The 25251-nt window shown below is 24.6% G+C and overlaps 1 protein-coding gene across 7 annotated transcripts in view; it reads right to left on the bottom strand.

The window, feature by feature from the left end:
* Positions 1–25251, bottom strand: part of Ih (hyperpolarization activated cyclic nucleotide gated potassium channel Ih) — a 185616-nt gene that overhangs the window by 17020 nt on the left and 143345 nt on the right. For 3 of the 7 annotated variants that reach the window (XM_075313198.1, XM_075313197.1, XM_075313199.1), the window contains exon 9: positions 11531–11626. The exons of the other annotated variants lie outside the window; for them this stretch is intronic. In XM_075313198.1, coding sequence (XP_075169313.1) covers positions 11531–11626 — 96 coding nt within the window. The remainder of the gene's footprint in view (positions 1–11530; positions 11627–25251) is intronic. 7 annotated transcript variants of the gene reach the window in all.

Here is a 25251-nt window from a genome sequence, read left to right as displayed (position 1 = left end):
GGGGGGTATATTAACTTTGTCATTCCGTTTGTAACACATGGAAATATTGCTCTAAGACCCCATAAAGTATATATATATTCTGGGTCGTGGTGAAATTCTGAGTCGATCTGAGCATGTCCGTCCGTCCGTCTGTTGAAATCACGCTAACTTCCGAACGAAACAAGCTATCGACTTGAAACTTGGCACAAGTAGTTGTTATTGATGTAGGTCGGATGGTATTGCAAATGGGCCATATCGGTCCACTTTTACGTATAGCCCCCATATAAACGGACCCCTAAATGTGACTTGCGAGGCTTCTAAGAGAAGCAAATTTCATCCGATCCGGCTGAAATTTGGTGCATGGTGTTAGTATATGGTCTCTAACAACCATGCAAAAATTGGTCCATATCGGTCCATAATTATATATAACCCCCATATAAACCGATCCCCCGATTTGGCTTGCGGAACCTCTAAGAAAAGCAAATTTCATCAGATCCGGCTGAAATTTGGTACATGGTGTTAGTATATGGTCTCTAACAACCATGCAAAAATTGGTTCACGTCGGTCCATAATTATATATAGCCCCCATATAAACCGATCCCCCGATTTGGCTTGCAGAGCCTCTAAGAGAAACCATTTTCATCCGATTCGGCTGAAATTTGGTACATGGTATTAGTATATGGTCTCTAACAACCATGCGAAAATTGGTCCATATCGGTCCATAATTATATATAGCCCCCATATAAACCGATTCCCCGTTTTGGCTTGCGGAGCCTCTAAGAGAAGCAAATTTCATCCGATCCGGCTGAAATTTGGTACATGGTGTTAGTATATGGTCTCTAACAACCATGCAAAAATTGGTTCACATCGGTCCATAATTATATATAGCCCCCATATAAACCGATCACCAGATTTGATCTCCGGAACCTCTTGGAAGACCAAAATTCATCTGATTCAGTCGAAATTTGGTACGTGGTGTTAATATATGGCCTCAAACTCCCATGCAAAAATTGGTCGATATCGGTCCATAATTATATATAGGCCCCATATAAACCGATCCCCAGATTTGACCTCCAGAGCCCCTTGGAAGAGCAAAATTCTTCCCATTCGGTTGGAATTTGGTACGTGATGTTAGTATATGGTATCCACCAACCATGCAGGAATTGGTTCCTATCAGTCCATAATTATATATAGCTCCCATATAAACCGATCCCCAGATTTGACCTTCGGTGCCTTTTGGAGAAGCAAAATTCATCCGATCTGCTTGAAATTTGGTACGTGGTGGTAGTATATGATATTTAACAACCATGGCAAAAGTGGTCCATATCAGTCCATAATCGTACATAGCCCCATATAAACCGATCCCGAGATTTGGTTTTGGAACCTCTTGGAGGAGCAAATTTCATCCGAGTGAGTTGAAATTTGGTACATTGTGCTAATATATGGTCGTTAACAACCATGCCTAACTAGGTCCATATCGGTCTATAGTTATATATGGCCCTCAGATAAATCGATCCCCAATCACACAAAAATTGGTCCATATCAAGTTCATAATTGTATATAGCTCCCATATAAGCGACCCCCATATTTCAATTCTGGCTCTCTACGTACAAAAAGTCCATATCCATATCGTAATTATTTGTAGACTTAACTATACATAACTTTTTTGTCTAATATATACCATGTATGGACTAAATCACAATTTAGAAAACGATGTTAAGAAGTTTTAAGATACCACAACCCAAGTAATTCGATTGTGGATGATAGTCTTTCGTAGAAGTTTCTACGCAATCCATGGTGGAGGGTACATAAGATTCGGCCTGGCCGAACTTACGGCCGTATATACTTGTTTAGTTTAATATATACCACATATGGACTACCGTGCAATTTAGATGACGGTGTTAGGAAGTTTTAAGATACCTTGCCATCGACAAGTGATACCGCAACCCAAGTAATTCGATTGCGGATAACAGTTTTCAGTAGAAGTTTCTACGCAATCCATGGTGGAGGGTACCCGCAGAGAAGGAATATGATCACCTCAAACATATTTCAAGAGCAAAATGTTATTTTTAGACGGAAAACATAGAACATATTTGTCGCAAAAATGTTATTTTCTTGACAAAAATATACATGTTTGCCGAAATTGCCGTCCAAAAAGTAACATTTTGCTCTTGAAACATGTTTGAGGTGATTATATTCCTTCTCTGGGTGTACATAAGATTCGGCCTCGCCGAACTTACGGCCGTATATACTTGTTATGATATAATAATCGTAAAAATAATTATTATATCATAATAATTATTTTTATGAGACCCATAGTATTTGGTTATCACAGTGACTTATTATTGAAAATTAAAAATATGTTGTTATTTTTTAAATTATTTTTTTAATTATTGAAAATTAAAAAAAAAATCTGATAATCGATACTATTTTGTTATCGAGGTAAAATTTCCTTTATCGATAAAGATAGAAAAAAACTAAGTTCTAAATTTATATTTTCAGTAATACAACCTGATTGAAGTTTATCTAAGCATAAGAAAATGTTTTCTATGCTCGATGGTTTATAATTCCAGGAAATATATGTTTTTTATGTATCAGTAATATACCATTTTATGAGTAGAAAAAAAAAAAAACAAAAATATTGTTAGTAGAAAATTTTTTATGATAAGTTTTTATTTCTTTTTAATTGCATTCCTGTAAAATTAAATGGGCCATGAAATAAGCATAAGTTTCAAAATATGATCGAGTCAATTATGATTTTTGTTTAGTATATGATTGAAGGAAAAATTTTTGAATATGATGGTCCTCAAAAATTGAAAAAGAGAAAAAAGCTATTAAGGGCCACTCTAATACACTTTCTCTGTCTTAAATGTGAGCTTATTATGATGTGATAATACAAAATTATAAACTATTGGACTATCTATCTATAAGTAAGCACTATAAAGCCACTTTTTTATGTTCAAAAGGCCTAGGCAAAATCTATGCAAACATTTTAAGATCCTTACTATCTAGGCAAAAAAGTGGGACATTTTTGGATTGGGTTTTCTTTTTTTTTTGTTTCAAAATAAAAAAAGAAGACTCACACCAATACCTTGTGTGTGGGTGTGCAAACCTTATGGAATTTTTCGGGCATGCAAATAAGTAAGAGAAACATTTAATTTGTTGTCAGTGCTTTTTGTTTTCATTTCATTAAAATTTTCAATTGTTTTTTTTTTTGTGGTTACTTTTGATATTGGGCAGAATTTTAAACATATTTGTTAATAAAAAGCGTTAGGGGTGTTCAGCATTTGTAGGTGAAAAAAATTGCTTCGTTTCGGACAAAATCAGTGAACATTTGCAGGGTTGGCGTTAAGGATTTAAATTTTCCAAAAAATAAAAAATTCAAATCCTAGCTGTAACGACAAGCAAAGGCTAGTGCAACAAATCGTGAAGACCCCCTGTCGTTTATAAACAAACATCAAAAGTGCATTGAGAAAAATCGAAAAAGAAACCAAGCACACTTCATCTTGTATTGCGTCTTTGCTATTCATTTGGTTGGCTCTTGTTAATTGGATGGCATTTGTTGGTGTTGGCCACCACCACCACCACCATCACCAGGAATGGCTAAGATGGATGGACCAAAACCTTGAACACCATTAACAAAATTTGCTATATTGCATTGCATTAAGACGGTGATATAAGCGCATTTATTTTTTTTTTGGAAATAGGATTAGACAAAGAAAAACGTGTAACAAAAGCAAAATAATATTAAAACATATCAACAGCTCTCTAAAACCAAGGGTGTTAGAGATCTGTGATATATGAATGAATTACATAGTGAATTTTTTTGTTTTGATGGTTATCATTACGAAGGTTTTTTTTCTAAACCAACAAAATGATAAATTGCTCCATCTTAAAAAAACAAAATTTTAATAAAACAAATAAAATTCACTATGTATATATTTTTTTTCATTTTGAGCATAAATCGTTTGATTCAAACAAAACAAATTTCAAGTATTCAATCAAAATGGTGTCTCCTTACTTTTATTTAGTTTAAAAAAAGTTATAGTTTGAAAATTTTGAAAAAATTGTAAGTGTTTAGAAAAATAGTTAAACTGATAGCAATTCATTGCTGGTAAAAGCTTAAAGAGTTTGTGGTAGTAGGAAAATATAGAATTTAAAAAAAAAAAATATATATAAATATATATTATCAAAAAAAGCAACAAGAAATTGTTTGTTTTAGTATTGGAAGATTGGAGAGTTATTTGAATTAAATTAGAAAAAGACAATACATAAAAGCGGTAAATTAAAATTGAATAAAAAAAAATTAAAAAAATAAAAGAAATTCCTAAAGACCTCGAGTCAAACTAAACAAAAATATTTAAAAACAAGAAATAAAATACTTAACATTATTTATAAAATTTTTAAATGTTTTTATGTTAATTGAAATAATACAAATATTTCGTTTTGTTAAGGAAAACGAAAATCTTTAGTTTTTTCATTTTACTTATAAATAATGTTATATAAGTAAAATAAAAAAAAATAAAATTTTTTATTACATTAATTATTGTTTATTTAATTTTAAATAATTTCAAATGTAACCAAAATGTTGTTTAGAATTCAATTAAAAAATTAAAAAAAAAACTCTAGGTTTTCGAATTCACTCCATCTTATTTGACAAATTTTCAATTTTTTTTTACTGTTTTTCCTTAAAGAAAATCTTCAAATATTGCAGTTTTTACTTTTTTAAATTATTTATATAAAGTATATACAATGTAAATGTGTATAGTTTTTAAATTGTATTTGTTTTTTAATTTTAGTTTTTCATAGAAGATGTAGTAAAACAGAAATCTTTAATTTTTCCAATAGATGGCGTTAATTTCATCAATACCGATTTTCAGCGTCTAAGGTTTATATGGATTACATTCTTATTACAACGATATAACGAGATAAATATTGTTCCCTAAATTTAATAAAACTTTATTTTATTAAAATATTGTGAAAAGAAAAATTAAATCCTGTGTTTTATTTACTTGTTTTACTGATGATGCTATGCATTCACATCTGTATTTTAAATTATCCGATTATTATATATTACTATTATTATTTCTATAGGAAATTTTGTCAAAATTTTATTTCTATAGAAAATTTTTGTAAAGATTTTATTTCTTTAGACAAGTTTGTCAAAGTTTTATATCTATAGACAATTTTGTCAAAATTTTATTTCAATAGAAAATTGTGTCAAATTTTTATTTCTAAAGAAAATTTTTTCAAAATTTTATTTCTATAGAAAATTTTGTCAAAACTTTACTTCCATAGAAAATTTTGTCAAAATTTTATTACTATAGAAAATTTTTTCAAAATTTTATTTCTATAGAAAATTTTGTCAAAACTTTACTTCTATACAAAATTTTGTCAAAATTTTATTTCTATAGAAAATTTTGTCAAAATTTTACTTCTAAAGAAGATTTTCTCAACATTTTATTTCTACAGTAAATTTTGTCAAAATTTTATTTCTATAGAAAATTTTTGTCAAGATTTTATTTCTTTAGAGAATTTTATTTCTATAGAAAATTTTGTCAAAACTTTACTTCCATAGAAAATTTTATCAACATTTTTCTTCTATGGAAATTTTGTCAAAATTGTGTCAAATTTTTATTTCAAAAATTTTTATTTTTTTTTTAATTTTAATTTAAATAATTTAAAATGTAACCAAAATGTTGTTTAGAATTCAATTAAAAAATTAAAAAAAGAAAAAAAAACTCTAGGTTTTCTAATTCACTCCATCTTATTTGACAAATTTTCAATTTTTATTTACTGTTTTTCCTTAAAGAAAATCGTCAAATATTGCAGTTTTTACTTTTTTAAATGATTTATATAAAGTATATACAATGTAAATTTGTATAGTTTTTAAATTGTATTTGTTTTTTAATTTTAGTTTTTCATAGAAGATGTAGTAAAACAGAAATCCTTTATTTTTCCAATAGATGGCGTTAATTGCATTAATACCGATTTTCAGCGTCTAAGGTTTATATGGATTACATTCTTATTACAGCGATATAACGAGATAAATATTGTTCCCTAAATTTAATAAAACTTTATTTTATTAAAATATTGTGAAAAGAAAAATTAAATCCTGTGTTTTATTTACTTGTTTTACTGTTGATGCTATGCATTCACATCTGTATTTTAAATTATCCGATTATTATATATTACTATTATTATTTCTATAGGAAATTTTGTCAAAATTTTATTTCTATAGAAAATTTTTGTCAAGATTTTATTTCTTTAGACAAGTTTGTCAAAGTTTTATATCTATAGACAATTTTGTCAAAATTTTATTTCAATAGAAAATTGTGTCAAATTTTTTTTTCTAAAGAAAATTTTTTCAAAATTTATTTCTATAGAAAATTTTGTCAAAACTTACTTCCATTGAAAATTTTGTCAACATTTTTCTTCTATGGATATTTTGTCAAAATTTTATTTCTATAGAAGATTTTGTCAACATTTTATTTCTGCAGAAAATTTTGTCAAAATTTTTTTCTATAGAAAATTCTTGTCAAGATTTTAGTTCTTTAGACAATTTTGTCAAAGTTTTATTTCTATAGAAAATTTTGTCAACATTTTATTTCCATAGAAAATTGTGTCAAATTTTTATTTAAAAAAATTTTTTTTTTAAATTTTATTTCTATAGAAAATTTTGTCAAAACTTTACTTCTATAGAAAATTTTGTCAAAATTTTATTACTATAGAAATATTTTTCAAAATTTTATTTCTATAGAAAATTTTGTCAAAACTTTACTTCTATAGAAAATTTTTGTCAAAATTTTATTTCTATAGAAAATTTTGTCAAAATTTTACTTCTAAAGAAGATTTTCTCAACATTTTATTTCTACAGTAAATTTTGTCAAAATTTTATTTCTATAGAAAATTTTGTCAAAACTTTACTTCTATAGAAAATTTTGTCAAAATTTTATTACTATAGAAAATTTTTTCAAAATTTTATTTCTATAGAGAATTTTGTCAAAGTTTTATTTCTACAGAAAATTTTGTTAACATTTTATTTCTATAGAAAATTTTGTCAAAATTTTACTTCTAAAGAAGATTTTCTCAACATTTTATTTCTACAGTAAATTTTGTCAAAATTTTACTTCTATAGAAAATTTTGTCAAAATTTTATTTCTATAAAAATTTTTGTCAAAATCTTATTTCTATAGAAAATTTTGTCAACATTTTATTTCTACAGAAAATTTTATTTCTATAGAAAATGTTGTCCAAATTTTATTTCTCTTAAAAATTTTGTCAAAATTTTATTTCTACAGAAAATTTTGTTAACATTTTATTTCTATAGACAATTTTTGTAAAGATTTTATATCTATAGAAGATTTTGTCAACATTTTATTTCTACAGAAAATTTTGTCAAAATTTTATTTCTTTAGAAAATTTTATTTCTATAGAAAGTTTTATCAAAATTTTATTTCTATAGAAAGTTTTATCAAAATTTTATATCCAAAGAACATTTTTTCAAAATTTTGTTTCTATAGAAAATTTTGTCAAAATTTTATTTCTATAGAAAATGTTGTCCAACTTTTATTTCTCTTAAAAATTTTGTCAAAATTTTATATCTATAGAAAATTTTGTTAACATTTTATTTCTATAGAAAATTTTGTTAAAATTTTATTTCTACAGAAAATTTTGTCAAAATTTGATTTCCATAGAACATTTTGTCAAAATTTTATTTCTATAGAAAACTTTGTCGACATTTTATTCTATAAAAATTTTTGTCAAAATCTTATTTCTATAGAAAATTTTGTCAACATTTTATTTCTACAGAAAATTTTATTTCTATAGAAAATGTTGTCCAAATTTTATTTCTCTTAAAAATTTTGTCAAAATTTTATTTCTACAGAAAATTTTGTTAACATTTTATTTCTATAGAAAATTTTTGTAAAGATTTTATATCTATAGAAGATTTTGTCAACATTTTATTTCTACAGAAAATTTTGTCAAAATTTTATTTCTTTAGAAAATTTTATCAAAATTTTATTTCTATAGAAAGTTTTATCAAAATTTTATTTCTATAGAAAATTTTGTCAAAATTTTATTTCTATACAAAAAATTATTCAAAATTTTATTTCTATACAAAAATTTTGTCATAATTTTATTTCAATAGAAAATTTTGTCAAATTTTAATTTCTATAAAAAATTTTGTCAAAATTTCATTTCTTTAGAAAATGTTGTCCAGATTTTATTTCTCTAGAAAACTTTGTCAAAATTTTATATCTATAGAAAGTTTTGTTAACATTTTATATCTATAGATTTTTTGTTAAAATATTATTTCTACAGAAAATTTGGTCAAAATTTTATTTTGTATTTGTTGTTTTGATCTCAGCTTTAAAACCATTGTGTTGACTAAACTACAAGAGTAGACTAAACTACAATCCTAGAATAAAAAACAAAACATGAAATTTTTATTTCTATAGAAAATTTTGTCAAAATTTTATTTCTATAGAAAATGTTGTCTAAATTTTATTTCTATAGAACATTTTGTCAAAATTGTATTTCTATAGAAAATTTTGTCAAAATTTTATTTCTATAGAAAATTTTGTCAAAATTTTATTTCTATACAAAAAATTATTCAAAATTTTATTTCTATACAAAAATTTTGTCATAATTTTATTTCAATAGAAAATTTTGTCAAATTTTAATTTCTATAAAAAATTTTGTCAAAATTTCATTTCTTTAGAAAATGTTGTGGTCAAAATTTTATGTTGTATTTGTTGTTTTGATCTCAGCTTTAAAACCATTGTGTTGACTAAACTACAAGAGTAGACTAAACTACAATCCTAGAATAAAAAACAAAACATGAAATTTTTATTTCTATAGAAAATTTTGTCAAAATTTTATTTCTATAGAAAATGTTGTCTAAATTTTATTTCTATAGAAAATGTTGTCTAAATTTTATTTCTATAGAAATTTATGTCAAAATTTCATCTATTATTTCTATACAAAAAATTTGTTAAAATTTTATTTCTATACAAAAATTTTGTCATAATTTTATTTCTATAGAAACTTTTGTGAAAATTTCAATTCTATAGAAAATTTGGTCAAAATATCATTCCTATAGAAAATTTGGCAAAATTTTCTTTTTTCTTTTGCAAACTCATTTATTTGCAACCTACTTACAAGGAAAAGTCTACTAGTTTTGGTAGAGCTTTACCAACTGTGGTAATCATCCGATAAAATTGAGATTTTATTAGTAGGAGTAGGCGTAAAACCCCATTGTTTTTCCAATAGATGGCGTTGTCTGCATCTGACATTGTATGATATGAAAATTATTTCTATGAATGGGTTCCAGACGAGTTAACGCAGATTAGCCACATGGACCGAATTTTCTTCTGGGAATAGCAACAATACCAATCAGTTTCTGAAGTGGATGGATGACTGACAATGATTACTATATAATCTGCGATAATATCAAGCGGTAACGGTTGTGATCGCAAGGCGGTAACCATGTCAGGATTGACGGTCAGGAAGGTTTTGCTGTGGGTTTGATTGTAAGGGAATTATCAACTATGAACTGCTCTCATACGACAAAATCCAGTACTCAGTACTGTAGTGTCACCAATTGAAACGTCTGAAGGAAGCAATCGTCCAGAAGCGTCTAGATTTTGCTAAAAGTGGAGGAGTTGTGATCCATCATGATATGTCAGTGACTCGACAGAAGCTTCGGGAGCTGGATTGAGATGCTATTATGCATTCACATTATACTGCAGAATTGGTACCAAGTGACTACCATCCGTTACTGTCCATGGTGAAAAAAATTGTTGATGAAAGGAGAGCTTCTTTCAGAACCGCATAATTAAATTAATTTTAAAATGGTAACAAGTTATAAAATCTTTGACTTAAATTGAATCATTCTAACTAATAATGGATTTCTGTTTACTACACCTGATACAATAAATAATATAAGTTATAGTGTAAATTAAAAAAATACCATAAATTTGTTTTTGAATAAAAATTAGTAATAATAATTATCATTAAACATTACTTTATAAGTAAATTAATTGTTATTTATAATTGATAAATAATGCAATATTAGGTTTTTTTGGACAGCTATTATAATTTTATTATAAAAAAAAAATAAATAAAAATTTATAATAATTATAAAGTTATTATTATTATTATTATTGCATAAAATAATTTTGATTGCTATCAAATTTTAATTTATATTAATAATTTTTCTTTATATAAGTTATAGAAAAAAGTTATAAAAAGGCAATAAATTTGTCAATTTGAAAAAAAGAGAAATTTTAAATAATTGGTGTTTATTAAATTCACAAAAAATTTAAGTAAAAAATTTAAAAATTTTTTGTAAATATTTTAGTTTTATTTTAATATATATAGCTTGATATATGTATATAATATATTGTTTTTATATATGCTTTATTTAAATAAATTAATATCTGCAAAATTGATTAATTAAAAAAATTTATAATAATTATAAAGTTATTATTATTATTATTGCATAAAATAATATTGGTTGCAATCAAATTTTAATTTATATTAATAACTTTTCTTTATATATAAGTTATAGAAAAAAGTTATAAAAAGGCAATAAATTTGTCAATTTAAAAACAAGAGAAATTTTAAATAATTGGTGTTTATTAAATTCACAAAAAAGATTAATTAAAAAATTTAAAAATTTTTGTAAATCTAAAATATTTTATTTTAATATATATAGCTTGATATATGTATATAAGATATTGTTTGTATATAAGTTTTATTTAAATAAATTAATATCTGCAAAATTAGAATATATAAAAGTGAAAAACTGCAATATTTTTTTAGAAGTGTTTTATAGAAGGAATTATGAAAGATTAAAATCAAGTTAGCAAATTTTTCTTAAGTTATTTATATATATATAGATGTATTGTCTCAAAGAAACAGCATAATATAATTTTTTGAAAAAAATTTAATAAAACTTGTGGTTGAATCTAAAGTGAAAGAATAGTGAAAGGTATGGGTTTTGGTAAAAAAAATTAAGAAGAATTAAAAAAAAATTAAAACATTTTATTACAAAAAAAAAAAAATACAAAAAAAAAAAATAATAAAAAAACTAAATTAAAAAAAAATAATATTTCTTTTTATTAGATTGAATTTAGCTCATTCCTGTTACTTTTTTAGTTAATATTAATTTAAGTAAAATGTATTGTGAATCATTATATATGTTATATAATTATTTATCATATCAATCAATCAATTAGCATTTAATTAATTAATCATTCACAATATTCACAATCATTAGAAATATCACACAACAAATGTACAATAAAACAAATTAAAAAAAAAAAAAACGTAAAAATAAATTAAATTTATTATAAAAAAACCAAACGAAATCAATACAAGAAATTGTTGTTTTTGTTTTTTGTTTCTGTTTAACATATATATATAATTATTTATTGTTTGTAAACAAAAAAAGTTTTATTTTTCATTAAATCTAAAATTGATTTTGAAATGAAGTAGTTTTGTTTGAATTTGATTTGAATTTGTTTTGTTGGTGGGTGGTTACCTTTAAAATTAGGTTGCTTTTAGTTATGCCATCTTTGTCTTTTCTGTGCATTCTCCCTCTTCGATCAGCACTTTTTTTCTGTAGATTCTGCAGAATCTAGAACCATAATGATTTGATTTTATTTTTAAAAGCCCTGATCACAACTAAATGTTTTTATTTATTTTTTTCTTTTGTATATATTTTTTTGTTGTTATTAATTTTTATAAAGTTTATATTAGGGTTTGTTTAAGTTTTGTTTAGAAAAAACAAAAAGAATTATTACACACATTCATAATAAACATTATCGAATATACGTATACGTAAAAATGTATATAAATATATAAATATATGTTGGTGGCGGGGGGGAGAGGAAAAAATTCTCACAAACACAGTTTTAAATACAGTTTTACGTTTAACGAACAAACTGAATAAAATGAAAATTAATGGAGATAATCAAACCAAAGAGTTTCGAAACCGAAAATATGAAGAAACTCAGATAATACCTATTTTTGGGTTTATTTAAATAGGCAAGAACTTAAGAGAGATTCATGATTAGCAACATTATTATGATATTTTTGCTAAAGCATATTTCAAATAAAAATTAAAGTATTGCGATCCATAGGTGCGTATGATATATATCAATAATATTTCGAACGTATACGCCACATAGTCTCATTGGAATTAATAACAAGTATACGTAGTAGTGTAACGATATTAAAAATACGTATACGTACTCATGTATTTGTTAAAGAAAACTACAACTTTTACATAATACAATTAATATTATGTGAAAGTTGTAAATTTTATTTAATTTTAAATAAAATTTAAATATTAATACAAAGTCAAGATATTAAATTTTTAGGTTTAGTTTTTATTTTAGTTTACTGCTTTTTCTCTAAGGAAAAAAAATCTTTATAAACGCCATTATTTCTTATATTTAAAATTTAACTTTGAAATAGTAATACAAAATAGAATTTTTCTCATATTTAAATTTAGCTTTGAAATAGTATTTTGTGTTACTATTTTTTTTTTCTTTGAAAAATTATTATTTACTTTAAAATTATTAATGAATCTCTGTTAGGGTCTTAAAATCTGAGTTTGTGTTTTCTTTTGTCAAATTTATTTTTGTCTTAATTTGCAATTAAGTGTTATAATTTGTTTTGTATTTATTTATTTTTGTATTTCATGTTAAGGACTTTTGTATTTCTATATCGAAATAGGCCAATAAATTAACTTAGATCTGAGGAATATGGAAATAAGATATGAAGAATAAAATCATAACCCTAGTAAAAAAATTAAAATGTAAAGAAAAAAAACTTTCTATGAATATGCCATGTTTATGTATGAGTTATATATAGTAGAAATTGATTCAAGAAGTAAAATATTTTAGAAAAATATTTGGAATGAATATTGTAATTTGAGTTACATAGAAGCACTAAATGCTTAAAGGATTAGGTGTTTTATGATCTTTAGGGTAATCAAAGTAACATAGCAGAATAAGTCTCATTTTTAAACCTTGGAGAGTAATTCTTTGTTTTTGTACACTAACGTTATTTTTCGTCATTTTAACTACGACCTATTTCAAGTAGCTGAACAAATGTATCATAATCAAAAATGAAAACCCAACGTTGAGATATTTTTTTTTCCAAAAATTAAACAAAACTTCATAAAATGATTGAATTTGGATATCTTAGATTTTTCATTTGAAATTAATTGTTGTCATTTGACGAGGGATGACTGTCTATGGAAGAAACAATAACCTGAATGGCGCAACTTTAATCTAAAACCTTTTGAAATTCGAGTTTGAAGGAAATTGTTGCTGTTGTATTTAGTTTATTCTGAACAATTAATGTTAAAATCTCTATATCCCTCTACCAGTTTTTCGTAAAATTGTTTGCACACAGAAAAGAGCTTAATAGTTCTTGAAAGCTTTAATACTAGAAAGAATATTCTATGTAACGTCTAACTGAAATCAATTAGTTTCTTCTTTCAGGAATATTTTAATTTGTAAAACCAGATTCCGTTTAAAATAAAATATTTATACATCAAAAATTTTGAATTTGTTTAAGAGTCTATAAATCTTCAAAAAACATATTGTCTGAAATTAAGATATAATTTTTTACACACTCAAAAATGATTGATATTCCTTTAGTATCTAAAAGGATAATGATAAAATTCCCACAATATACAAAATAATGTTGAAAATATTCGGAAGAACACATATAAAAAATATATATTAATGTTTTTAAATATATTAATATATATTAATATAATTACTTTACATTGAAAATAAATGTAGCCGTTTAGCAGATAGCCGCATTACCGATTTGCAATGATTTTTAAATGGCTTCTTATACCTTAATATTAAAGGGCCGATGTTGAATGTGAACCACACCTAAACGCCAATATTTTTCCGAATTTTATTTGACATTTCTCTATTTCAGACTTACTCAATTTGAACCATGGAGAGATACACAATCCAACAACGTGTTAAATGGTTCCAAGAAATGGCAACAGTGGATGCTCAATTTTCGAAGAAAAGCATCTTCAGTGATGAGGCACATTTTCACCTCAGTGGATTCGTCAATAAACAGAATTGCCGCATTTGGGCGAAGGAGAATCCAAGAGTGATTGTCGAAAAACCAATGCACCACAAAGAGTGACTGTTTGGTGCGGTTTATGGGCTGGCGGCATCATCGGGCCGTATTTTTTCCAAAATGAGGCCGGTCAGGCAGTTACTGTGAATGGTGTTCGCTATCGTGAGATGATAACGAACTTTTTATGGCCCGAATTGGAAGATATGGATGTGGACGATATGTGGTTTCAGCAGGACGGTGCCACTTGCCACACAGCTCACGAAACAATGGCTCTTTTGCGCAACAAATTCAATGGCCGTGTTATCTGTCGTAATGGCGATGTCATTTGGCCGCCAAGATCATGTGATTTGACACCGTTGGACTTTTTTCTTTGGGGTTATTTGAAAGAAAGTGTGTACGTCGATAAGCCAGCAACAATTCAAGAACTAAAGGATGAGATAATTCGGCACATTAACGGCATAGAACCTCTATTATGCCTCAGCGTCATCGAAAATTTGGACCATCGGATGAAGGTGTGCCATCAAGGTCGCGGCGGGAGTAGTACCAATAATCATTATAAAATAAAATTACAATAGTTTCCTAAATAGTTTGTGTTTTATTCAAAGTCAACATCGGCCCTTGAAATTTTAACCACCCTTTATTGTTTGCACACAAAATGAAGGCTGTTATTTTTTGAAGGAGTAAATTAAGTTATGTACCTTTAGTATAATATACGAATTGGGAGGTAAATGTATGACAAAAAACTGTGCTAGATATGAATACTATTAATATGTTATCAATAAAAATAAGAGCTATTGCTTTGTAAAGAAGGAAAATGTTGAATAGTCCTTCCGTTGAAAGGTTATCTGGTGCACACAGGAGAAAAACTTGCATTTTTATGTAGAATAAATATGATGAACAATTTCTTAGATACTATAGTAAAGAAATCAATTATTTTTCTCTTCCAGTAAATTCTTACAAAGCTAAAGTAATAATGTGATATTAAAATTAGTAGAGAAATGCAGAACTTTATTGAAGGTTAAATGTCCGAATATAAATTGCTAATTGCAATTATATAAATTACAAAATCTATAGAAAGATTTTTTTATGTTGTGCGCACACACAACAAAATTTAACGTTTCCTGCTAGAGTAAATATGAGCAAAATAGTTTTAAGCAAAATTGCTGTGATATCAATTATGTTTTCTATTCCGGTAAAGATAAAGCAATTGCACACATGGGAAAATCGTATACTTTCAGACAGAATAAACAAGACAAACTATAATTTAGATAATATAGTACTCCAATCAGTTAATTTTCTCTTCCAGTAAAAACTATGTATTTTTTTAGCAAAAATGAATAATAATGTAATTAATAAAATTTTCTTCTAAAAAATATGTACTGTACGGACAAAAACTCCAACGCATTGTTATCACAAAGTCAATGAAAATTTTCCTAAGCTGAATGCACACATCAGAAAATGTTTCATTTCCTGTAAGAATAAACATGAGAAAAGTTCTTCTATGCATAATTATTACGAGTTCAATTATTGTAGTTTTCCTGTAAAGACAACCTAATTGCACACAAGTGAAATCTTATACTTTCTAATAGACCAATTATAACGAGTTGTGATTTAATTAATATAATAATGAAATCAATTATTTTGCTATCCCAGTAAACCCTGCAACATTTCTACAATGTTGAAGTAGCAATATTAGATGCTTTATCGAAAATGTCGAAAAGTCCTTCCGTTGAAAGGTTATCCGCCGCACACAGAAGAAAATCTTGCATCTTCTTGTAGAATAAATATGGTAAACGATTTCTTATACACTTTAGTAAAGAAATCAATTATTTTTCTCTTCCAGTAAATTCTTACAAAGCTAAAGTAATAGTGTGATATTAAAATTAGTAAAGAAATGCAGAACTTTATTGAAAGATAAATGTCCGAATATAAATTGATAACAGAATTCTTATGTATATAAATTACAAAATCTATACAAAGTATTTTTTTAAGTTGGGCGCACATAAAACAAATTTAACGTTTACTGTTAGAGAAAACATGAGAAAAAGATATTGCTATGATATCATTTATGTTTTTCCCGGTGGAGATAAAGCAATTGCACACATGGAAAATTTTTATATTTTCTGATAGAATAAACAAGACGAACTATTATTTGGAGAATACCTTACTCAAATCAATTAGTTTTCTCTTCCAGTAAAAACTATGTAATTTGTACAAGTAGAATAGATATATTAGATATTTAATAAAAAAAGAAATTAACAAAAAAATTAAAAAAAAAATAATAATATAATATAAATAAAAAATAGATCGAATTTTCTTTTTTCAATGTTAGAACAAATGAAAATGATTTTTTTTTCAAAGGAAAATACACACTTAAGAAAATATTACATTTCCTGGTAGAATAATGATGAAGAATTATTTTGTATGTATTATAAAAATGAGTTCAATTTCTATATTCTTATTGTATTATACACAACCAAAAATCGTATATTTTCTAATAGTATAATCATGACGAGTTATGTTTTAAGTAATATAGTAATGAAATCAATTTTTGTTTTCTCTCAGTAATGACTATATAATTTTTACAAAGCTCAACGTAGAAAAAACAAATAATAATAAAAATAATATAATATACATAAAATTGAGCTAATGTTGCACAATTTATCACAAAAAAGTGAGTCTACAATGAATGCACACATGAGTTAGTTTTCATGTAAGAATAAACATGAAAAATGTTTTCGTATGTGTTATATTGACGGGAACAATTATATTATTCTTCCTGTAGAGACAACGCAATTGCACACAACCGAAAATCTTATACTTTCCGGTAGAATAACCAAGTTGAGTTATAATTTAAGTTATATCGTTATGACAACAATTATTTTTCTCTTTCGGTGAAGACTACATAATTCTTAGAATATTGAAGTAACAAAATTAATAAAAATAGATATATAGCATGAAGTTACATACCTTCGATAAAATTCATGATATAAAGTAATCAGAAAATGATTGTATTGTAAATAGTCGTCGAGAATAAACATATAGAGGTAATTTTTTAAACGCACACATGCACACATGGACAACGTTTTTACTTTCTCATAGAAGAAGTTTTCTGAATTAAGATTTAGCCAATATTACAATGAAATCAATTACGCGTCTCTTTCAGTAAAGACTTTGTAACTTTTACAAAGTATATACATATATTGGATATAGAAGCACGGTTGCCACAGTTGGTAGAATTCTACCAAAAATGGTAGATTTTTTTCTGTTTGCTAGACTTTATGATATTTTGTTAGATTTTGCTAAATATTCATTTCCAACTAAGATGTAGATTTTTATACAAATAAATTTTTTTTACAAATAATTTTTATACAAATAAAATTTTTCTAGAGAAATAAAATATTTACAAAATTTTCTATAGAAAACAAAATCGACAAAAATTTTCTATAGCAATAAAATTAAAAAAAAATCTAAAGAAATAACATTTTAAAATAAAATTTTTTGTAGAAATAAAATTTTGTTAAAATTTTCTATAGAAATAATTTTTTTTTAAAGTTTCTATAGAAACACAATTTTGACAAAATTTTCTATAGAAATAAAATTTTGACAAAATTTTCTATAGAAATAAAATTTTGACAAAATTTTCTATAGAAATAAAATTTTGACAAAATTTTCTATAGAAATAAAATTTTGACAAAATTTTCTGTAGAAATAAAAATTTGACAAAATTGTCTATAGAAATAACATTTTGAAAAAATTTTCTATAGAAATAAAATTTTGAAAAAATTTTCTATAGAAATAAAAGTTTGACAAAATTTACTATAGAAATAAAAGTTTGACAAAATTTTTTATAGAAATAAAATTTTGAAAAAATTTTCTATAGAAATAAAATTTTGAAAAGATTTTCTATAGAAATAAAATTTTGAAAAAATTTTCTATAGAAATAAAATTTTGACAAAATTTTCTATAGAAATAAAATTTTGACAAAATTTTCTATAGAAATAAAATTTTGACAAAATTGTCTATAGAAATAAAAGTTTGACAAAATTTTCTATTGAAATAAAATTTTGTTGTTGTTTTTTATTGCAGCTTAAAACCATACATTGACTAAACTACAAGTGTAGCTTAACCAACAGAAGAAAAAAAAAAATTTTGACAAAATTTTTTATAGAAATAAAATTTTGAAAAAATTTTCTATAGAAATAAAATTTTGAAAAGATTTTCTATAGAAATAAAATTTTGAAAAAATTTTCTATAGAAATAAAATTTTGACAAAATTTTCTATAGAAATAAAATTTTGACAAAATTTTCTATAGAAATAAAATTTTGACAAAATTGTCTATAGATGTACCATTTTGAAAAAATTTTCTATAGAAATAAAATTTTGAAAAAATTTTCTATAGAAATAAAATTTTGAAAAAATTTTCTATAGAAATAAAATTTTGAAAAAAATTTCTATAGAAATAACATTTTGACAAAATTTTCTATAGAAATAAAATTTTGACAAAATTTTCTGTAGAAATAAAAATTTGACAAAATTGTCTATAGATGTACCATTTTGAAAAGATTTTCTATAGAAATAAAATTTTGAAAAAATTTTCTATAGAAATAAAATTTTGACAAAATTTTCTATAGAAATAAAATTTTGAAAAAAATTTCTATAGAAATAAAATTTTGAAAAAATTTTCTATAGAAATAAAATTTTGAAAAAATTTTCTATAGAAATAACATTTTGACAAAATTTTCTATAGAAATAAAATTTTGACAAAATTTTCTGTAGAAATAAAAATTTGACAAAATTGTCTATAGATGTACCATTTTGAAAAAATTTTCTATAGAAATAAAATTTTGAAAAAAATTTCTATAGAAATAAAATTTTGACCAAATATTCTATAGAAATAAAAGTTTGGCATTTTCTATATAAATAAAATTTTGACAAAAATTTCTAGAAATAAAATTTTGACAAAATTTTCTAGAAATAAAATTTTGACAAAATTTTCTGTAGAAATAAAATCTTGACAAAATTTTCTATAGAAATACCATTTTGACAAAATTTTCTACAGAAAAAAAAATTGAAAAAAAATGTGTAGAAATACAATTTTGACAAAATATTCAATAGAAATAAAATGTTGACAAAATTTTCTATAGAAATAAAAGTTTGACTAAATTTACTATAGAAATAAAATTTTGACAAAATTTTCTATAGAAATAAAATTTTGACAAAATTTTCTGTAGAAATAAAATTTTAAAAAAATTTCTATAGAAATAAAATTTTGACAAAGTTTTCTATAGAAATAAAATTTTGAAAAAATTTTCTGAAGAAATAAAATTTTGAAAAAATTTTCTATAGAAATAAAAGTTTGACAAAATTTTCTATAGAAATAAAATTTTGCCAAATTTTTTATAGAAATAAAATTTTGAAAAAATTTTCTATAGAAATGAAATTTTGACAAAATTGTCTATAGAAATAAAATTTTGACAAAATTGTCTATAGATGTACCATTTTGAAAAAATTTTCTATAGAAATAAAATTTTGAAAAAAATTTCTATAGAAATAAAATTTTGACAAAATTGTCTATAGAAATAAAATTTTGACAAAGTTGTCTATAGATGTACCATTTTGAAAAAAATTTTCTATAGAAATAAAAGTTTGACAAAATTTTCTATAGAAATAAAATTTTGACAAAATTTTCTGTAGAAATAAAATTTTAAAAAAATTTCTATAGAAATAAAATTTTTGAAAAAAAATTTCTATAGAAATACCATTTTGACAAAGTTTTCTATAGAAATAAAATTTTGAAAAAATTTTCTGAAGAAATAAAATTTTGAAAAAATTTTCTATAGAAATAAAAGTTTGACAAAATTTTCTATAGAAATAAAATTTTGACAAAATTTTTTATAGAAATAAAATTTTGACAAAATTTTCTATAGAAATAAAATTTTGATAAAATTGTCTATAGAAATAAAATTTTGACAAAATTGTCTATAGATGTACCATTTTGAAAAAATTTTCTATAGAAATAAAATTTTGAAAAAAATTTCTATAGAAATAAAATTTTGACAAAATTGTCTATAGAAATAAAATTTTGACAAAGTTGTCTATAGATGTACCATTTTGAAAAAAATTTTCTATAGAAATAAAAGTTTGACAAAATTTTCTATAGAAATAAAATTTTGACAAAATTTTTTATAGAAATAAAATTTTGAAAAAATTTTCTATAGAAATAAAATTTTGAAAAGATTTTCTATAGAAATAAAATTTTGAAAAATTTTTCTATAGAAATAAAATTTTGAAAAAATTTTCTATAGAAATAAAATTTTGAAAAAATTTTCTATAGAAATAAAATGTTGACAAAATTGTCTATAGAAATAAAATTTTGACAAAATTGTCTATATAAATAAAATTTTGACCAAATATTCTATAGAAATAAAAGTTTGACATTTTCTTTAAAAATAAAATTTTGACAAAATTTTCTAGAAATAAAATTTTGACAACATTTTCTGTAGAAATAAAATTTTGACAAAATTTTCTACAGAAAAAAAAATTAAAAAAAATGTATATAAATACAATTTTGACAAAATATTCTATAGAAATAAAATTTTGACAAAATTTTCTAAGAAATAAAATTTTGAAAAAATTTTCTATAGAAATAAAATTTTGACCAAATATTCTATAGAAATAAAAGTTTGACAAAATTTTCTATAGAAATAAAATTTTGACAAATGTTCTATAGAAATAAAATTTTGACAAAATTTTCTATAGAAATAAAATTTTTGACAAAATTTTCTATAGAAATACCATTTTCACAAAATTTTCTATAGAAAAAAAAATTGAAAAAAATTTCTATAGAAATACAATTTTGACAAAATATTCTATAGAAATAAAATTTTGCAAAAATTTTCTATAGAAATAAAATTTGGAAAAAATTTTGATCAAAAACTTAAAATTTTTGTTTTAAATTTTGTAGAGTCTTGGTAAACTTTTCTCCAAAATTTGCTGGATTATTTTTGGCACGAGTGGCAACCGTGTATAGAAGGCCCTAACAAAATGATTTCATATTTTGAACATGTAGCGTGGGAACAGTTTAAAAATTAATTCAAACTTTTTATCCACATCTACTCTGGGATAATAATTTGCCAATGATTGCTTGTATCAATAAGTTGCAATTATATTCATAAGTCAACACAACTAATCCAATATCTGGAAAGCACCTCAAAAACAAGTTTGCGTACAAACTGAACCTTCCCACAAGCAAAATAAATCAAAAGCAGATTTAAACTAAGCCTATTCATAAATAATGCAAACCCTCAATTTATTAATTCATTCCCTAGATATTAATTGTTGTCAGACCTTTAATTAATTCATTAAATATACAGAGAGTCATTGAAAAGAGGATGAGAGGAAAACAATTGAAACGAATAAAGTAATTATATGTGTTAATCATATCTGTTTTATTTATAAAATAAAAATTCAAGCTATGAAAGAAAACATCAAAAACAAAATATGGAAAATAACCCTCTAATAGAAACATTCAAAATGATGACTAGGAATGACATATAATGGCGTGATTTCATTTAAACTACATTACTTAAATTGTTTTTAATTAATGTTTTAATTAAAAACTTTCAGTATTAGTTATTCAAGAAATTCCGTTTAGCGAAACGATACGGAGAAATGAGAATAATTTACTTTACTAAAAGATTCATTTGTACAATACGAAAGCTGTATTAATGAGATTTATAGTGTGGCTCAATTCATGGTTATTACTTTTATGAATAGAATCATAATATCTGGTATCGAAAAATTAATCACATAGACAAAGGCTGTCAGCCGTCTAGTCATTTATATAAATTAAGAATAAACAAATTGTTAAATGTATATTAAGATGTATATTTTTAATTAATCAATTGATTTGCAGTGCTTGTATTTGTTTTATGAAATCTAAAAGCAACTCTCCGCCATTTGTAAAACATTGTAAAATTTTTATAAAATATTTCATATAATTGGGATTGCCGGAATTTGTCGATCGTAATGCAATTTACTAAAAGAGATATTTACGACCTCATTATGGGAAAATATGTTAGTAATAATATTTTATTGTAAAAGATTGGTAATTGTTTTTAAATAACTATAAGCAATGAAACCTATAACTACCATTCGGCTTTTAGTTTATTGTGAATAATCTCGTGTGTTCAAGCTTTTAGATTTTTACCGTAGATTTTATGCAAAAGTTTTTGTTTTTTGCAAAACTAATTGATATGGGCAGTTTTTGCAATTTAATGTTTCTACACATTGAACTTCTTGTACCAAGAGGTGATTACAGTGATGTGTGCAAATGAATTATAAAAATAGCCATAAATATATCAGAATAGTAAAAGATTTTAAGATAAAATTTTTTAAATCTAATTGATAGCGATAAACTAAATACTTAGGAAACATTATGCATAAGTTATTGTATTAACTTTTAAGTTTCCTTCTTGTGTGCAAACTCTTTCTGAATATTATAGTAAACATTTGAAGATAAAAATTCCTAAATTTAATTGAAAGGGACTTTAAGGTTTTCTAAAGTAAAACAATTTTGGATGATATTTGAAAATTTATCAGAATATTATAAGGAATACATTTTAGCGAATGTTTTATAATATTCTGGTAAATTTACAGATATCTTCCCAATACCTATGTAAAAATGTCAATTTCTTACACTTAATTTATAGCCTTTTATTGAACTCTTTGTCTAGAATTTTATAGTCTTTTTTTGTGTGCAAATATATGTTTTGAAATTTTGAAATAATATATTTCCAACTAGATATATTTGTGCAACTCGGTTCTAAATAATTGATTTTTGAAAACTTCAAACTATAAAATACTTCTCAATGGGTCTGTTTTCCGTTTCTTGTAAATATTCTCTTGTGTGCAAAAGATTTTATGGATTTTAAAAAAGTTATGAAAAACCTGTGAATTTATCAGGATATTACAAGCAATAAATTATGCGCTTAATTAATAGGGACAATCTATAGCTTTTTTAAGCTTTATATTGAACTCCTTGTCTAGAAATGTATAGTCTTTCTTTTGTGTGCAAATAAATGTTTGGACATTTTGAAATAATATATTTCCAACTAGATATATGTCTGCAATTCGGTTTTAAATAATTGATTTTTGAAAACTTCAAACTATGAAATGCTTGTCAATGGGTCTGTTTTCTGTTTCTTGTAAATATTCTCATGTGTGCAAAAGGTTTTCGTTTGGTTTGTATTTACCTTGGTTAGCTTATAACTAATGAAATATTTACCAAAGACTATGAAAGATATCGGTAAACTTATCAGAATATTATAAGGAATAAAATATTCACTGAACAATTTCTTCCATATAATTAGGGATCACCTATAGTTTTTAAGCCCTATGTTGGATATTTTGTCTAGGATTTTATAGCCTTTATTTTGCATAAAGTGTAAAGTTTAAATTTTGAAAAAAAAAATGTTTACAAGTAAAGGCAGGGCTGTGGAGTCGAGTCAATTTTGCTCGACTCCGGCTCCGACTCCAGCATTTCCTATTAGCCTCGACTCCGACTCCAAAGTCGACTCCAGGTGGTGTATCTAAATCTCATTTTAACAGTATTCCAAGTGTAATTTTAAGGTGTAGTGTTCCAAAAATAGACCGATATAAGTACTCTATTTTGTCATATGTGTTTATATGTCCAAAGAATTCAGCCCATATTCTAGTAAAACCTACTTTTTATATCACCGTGAAAGTTCACCCATATAAATACACTTTGAATGGCCTCAAATCCAGTACGTCGTTGTTCGATTAAAAACCCTAGTGGAATCCAATTTGTCGAAATATTTTTTGTTTTAGTTACAAAGATATGAATTGTTTTTCAAATTTTGTTTCGCCGGAGTCTGAGTTGAAATATCTACGACTCCGGCACCGACTCCAGCAAAATCTTCAGACTCCGACTCTGGCTCAGACTCCACATCCCTGATTAAAGACCGAAATTTAGACGAAATTTCAGCTACCCATAAGAAATGCTATATATTTGCTTATGAAAATTTCGTGAGGCGTTATTATCGATTGTTTACATTTTGCTCCCATAAGAAATATATTGCAAAACTGTGTTATTGGCATGCAAATGAAATTTCCGCTAGAGGTGCATACCGGGCTTAAATAAATTTTTGTAATTCAGTTTTAAATAATTGATATTTGAAAACTTCAAACTATAAAATGTTTTCCAAAGGGTCTGGTTTCTGTTTCTTCTAAATATTCTTATGTGTGCAAAAGATTTTTAGTTTTTTAATTGCGAATTATATGAAAAATTTGTAAAATTAATTGATAATATTAACCTCATAGATTTTAAACTATTTACCTAATAGAGTAGTATGCTGTTGTTGTATTATTGTTAGTGTATTAATGTTAGAAATAAGAGAATTGTTTTGAGTAGTATTCCAGCAAAAAAAAAAAAAAAATTGGAAGTTGTTCCACAAACATTTCTTTTAAAGCGCATCTCAGGATCCCCCATCGAGTTTCTTCAACTTCCTATGCAGTCCTTTTGGACAAATCCACAAACATTTCTTCTAAAGCGCATCGTGGAATCCCCCAATGATTTTTTTCCACTTCCGATGCAGTCCTTTTGGACAAGTGCACAAACATTTCTTCTAAAGCCCATCTTGGGATCCCCCAATGATTTGTTTCTACTTCCGATGCAGTCCTTTTGGACAATTATTAGAAAGAACGCAATCAGGGAATTTTAAATGCAAATTTTGGACAATTAAATTAAAAAAAAAATAGAAAACTAATAAAAAATAAAAAAAAGAAAATGAATAAAAAGTTAAAAAAAATAATAATAAATAAATTTCATCCCCGCTGGGATTTGAACCTGTGCCGTTTGACTTTTTCGCTTCCATGGAAGTTCTTTTGAGAAGATTTTGCAAATTACGAAAATTTTTAATTTTTTGTTGACTTGTAATGAAAAAAAATATATTTATACGAAAATATATGCCGAAAATAAAAAATAAAAACGATGCATAACATAAAAAAATTATTTTTTAGAAAAATATTTGATAAAAAAAAATTGCCGCTGGTGAGATTTGAACCTGTGTTTCTTATTTTTTCGTTCATATTAATAAAGAACTTCTCGATAAGCAATTATA

Source organism: Haematobia irritans, chromosome 5 (assembly GCF_050003625.1).
Source record: "Haematobia irritans isolate KBUSLIRL chromosome 5, ASM5000362v1, whole genome shotgun sequence".
Taxonomy (NCBI): Eukaryota; Metazoa; Arthropoda; class Insecta; order Diptera; family Muscidae; genus Haematobia; species Haematobia irritans.
The sequence above is the reverse complement of the archived record's forward strand: the minus strand, read 5'-3'. Positions and strand labels throughout refer to the sequence as shown.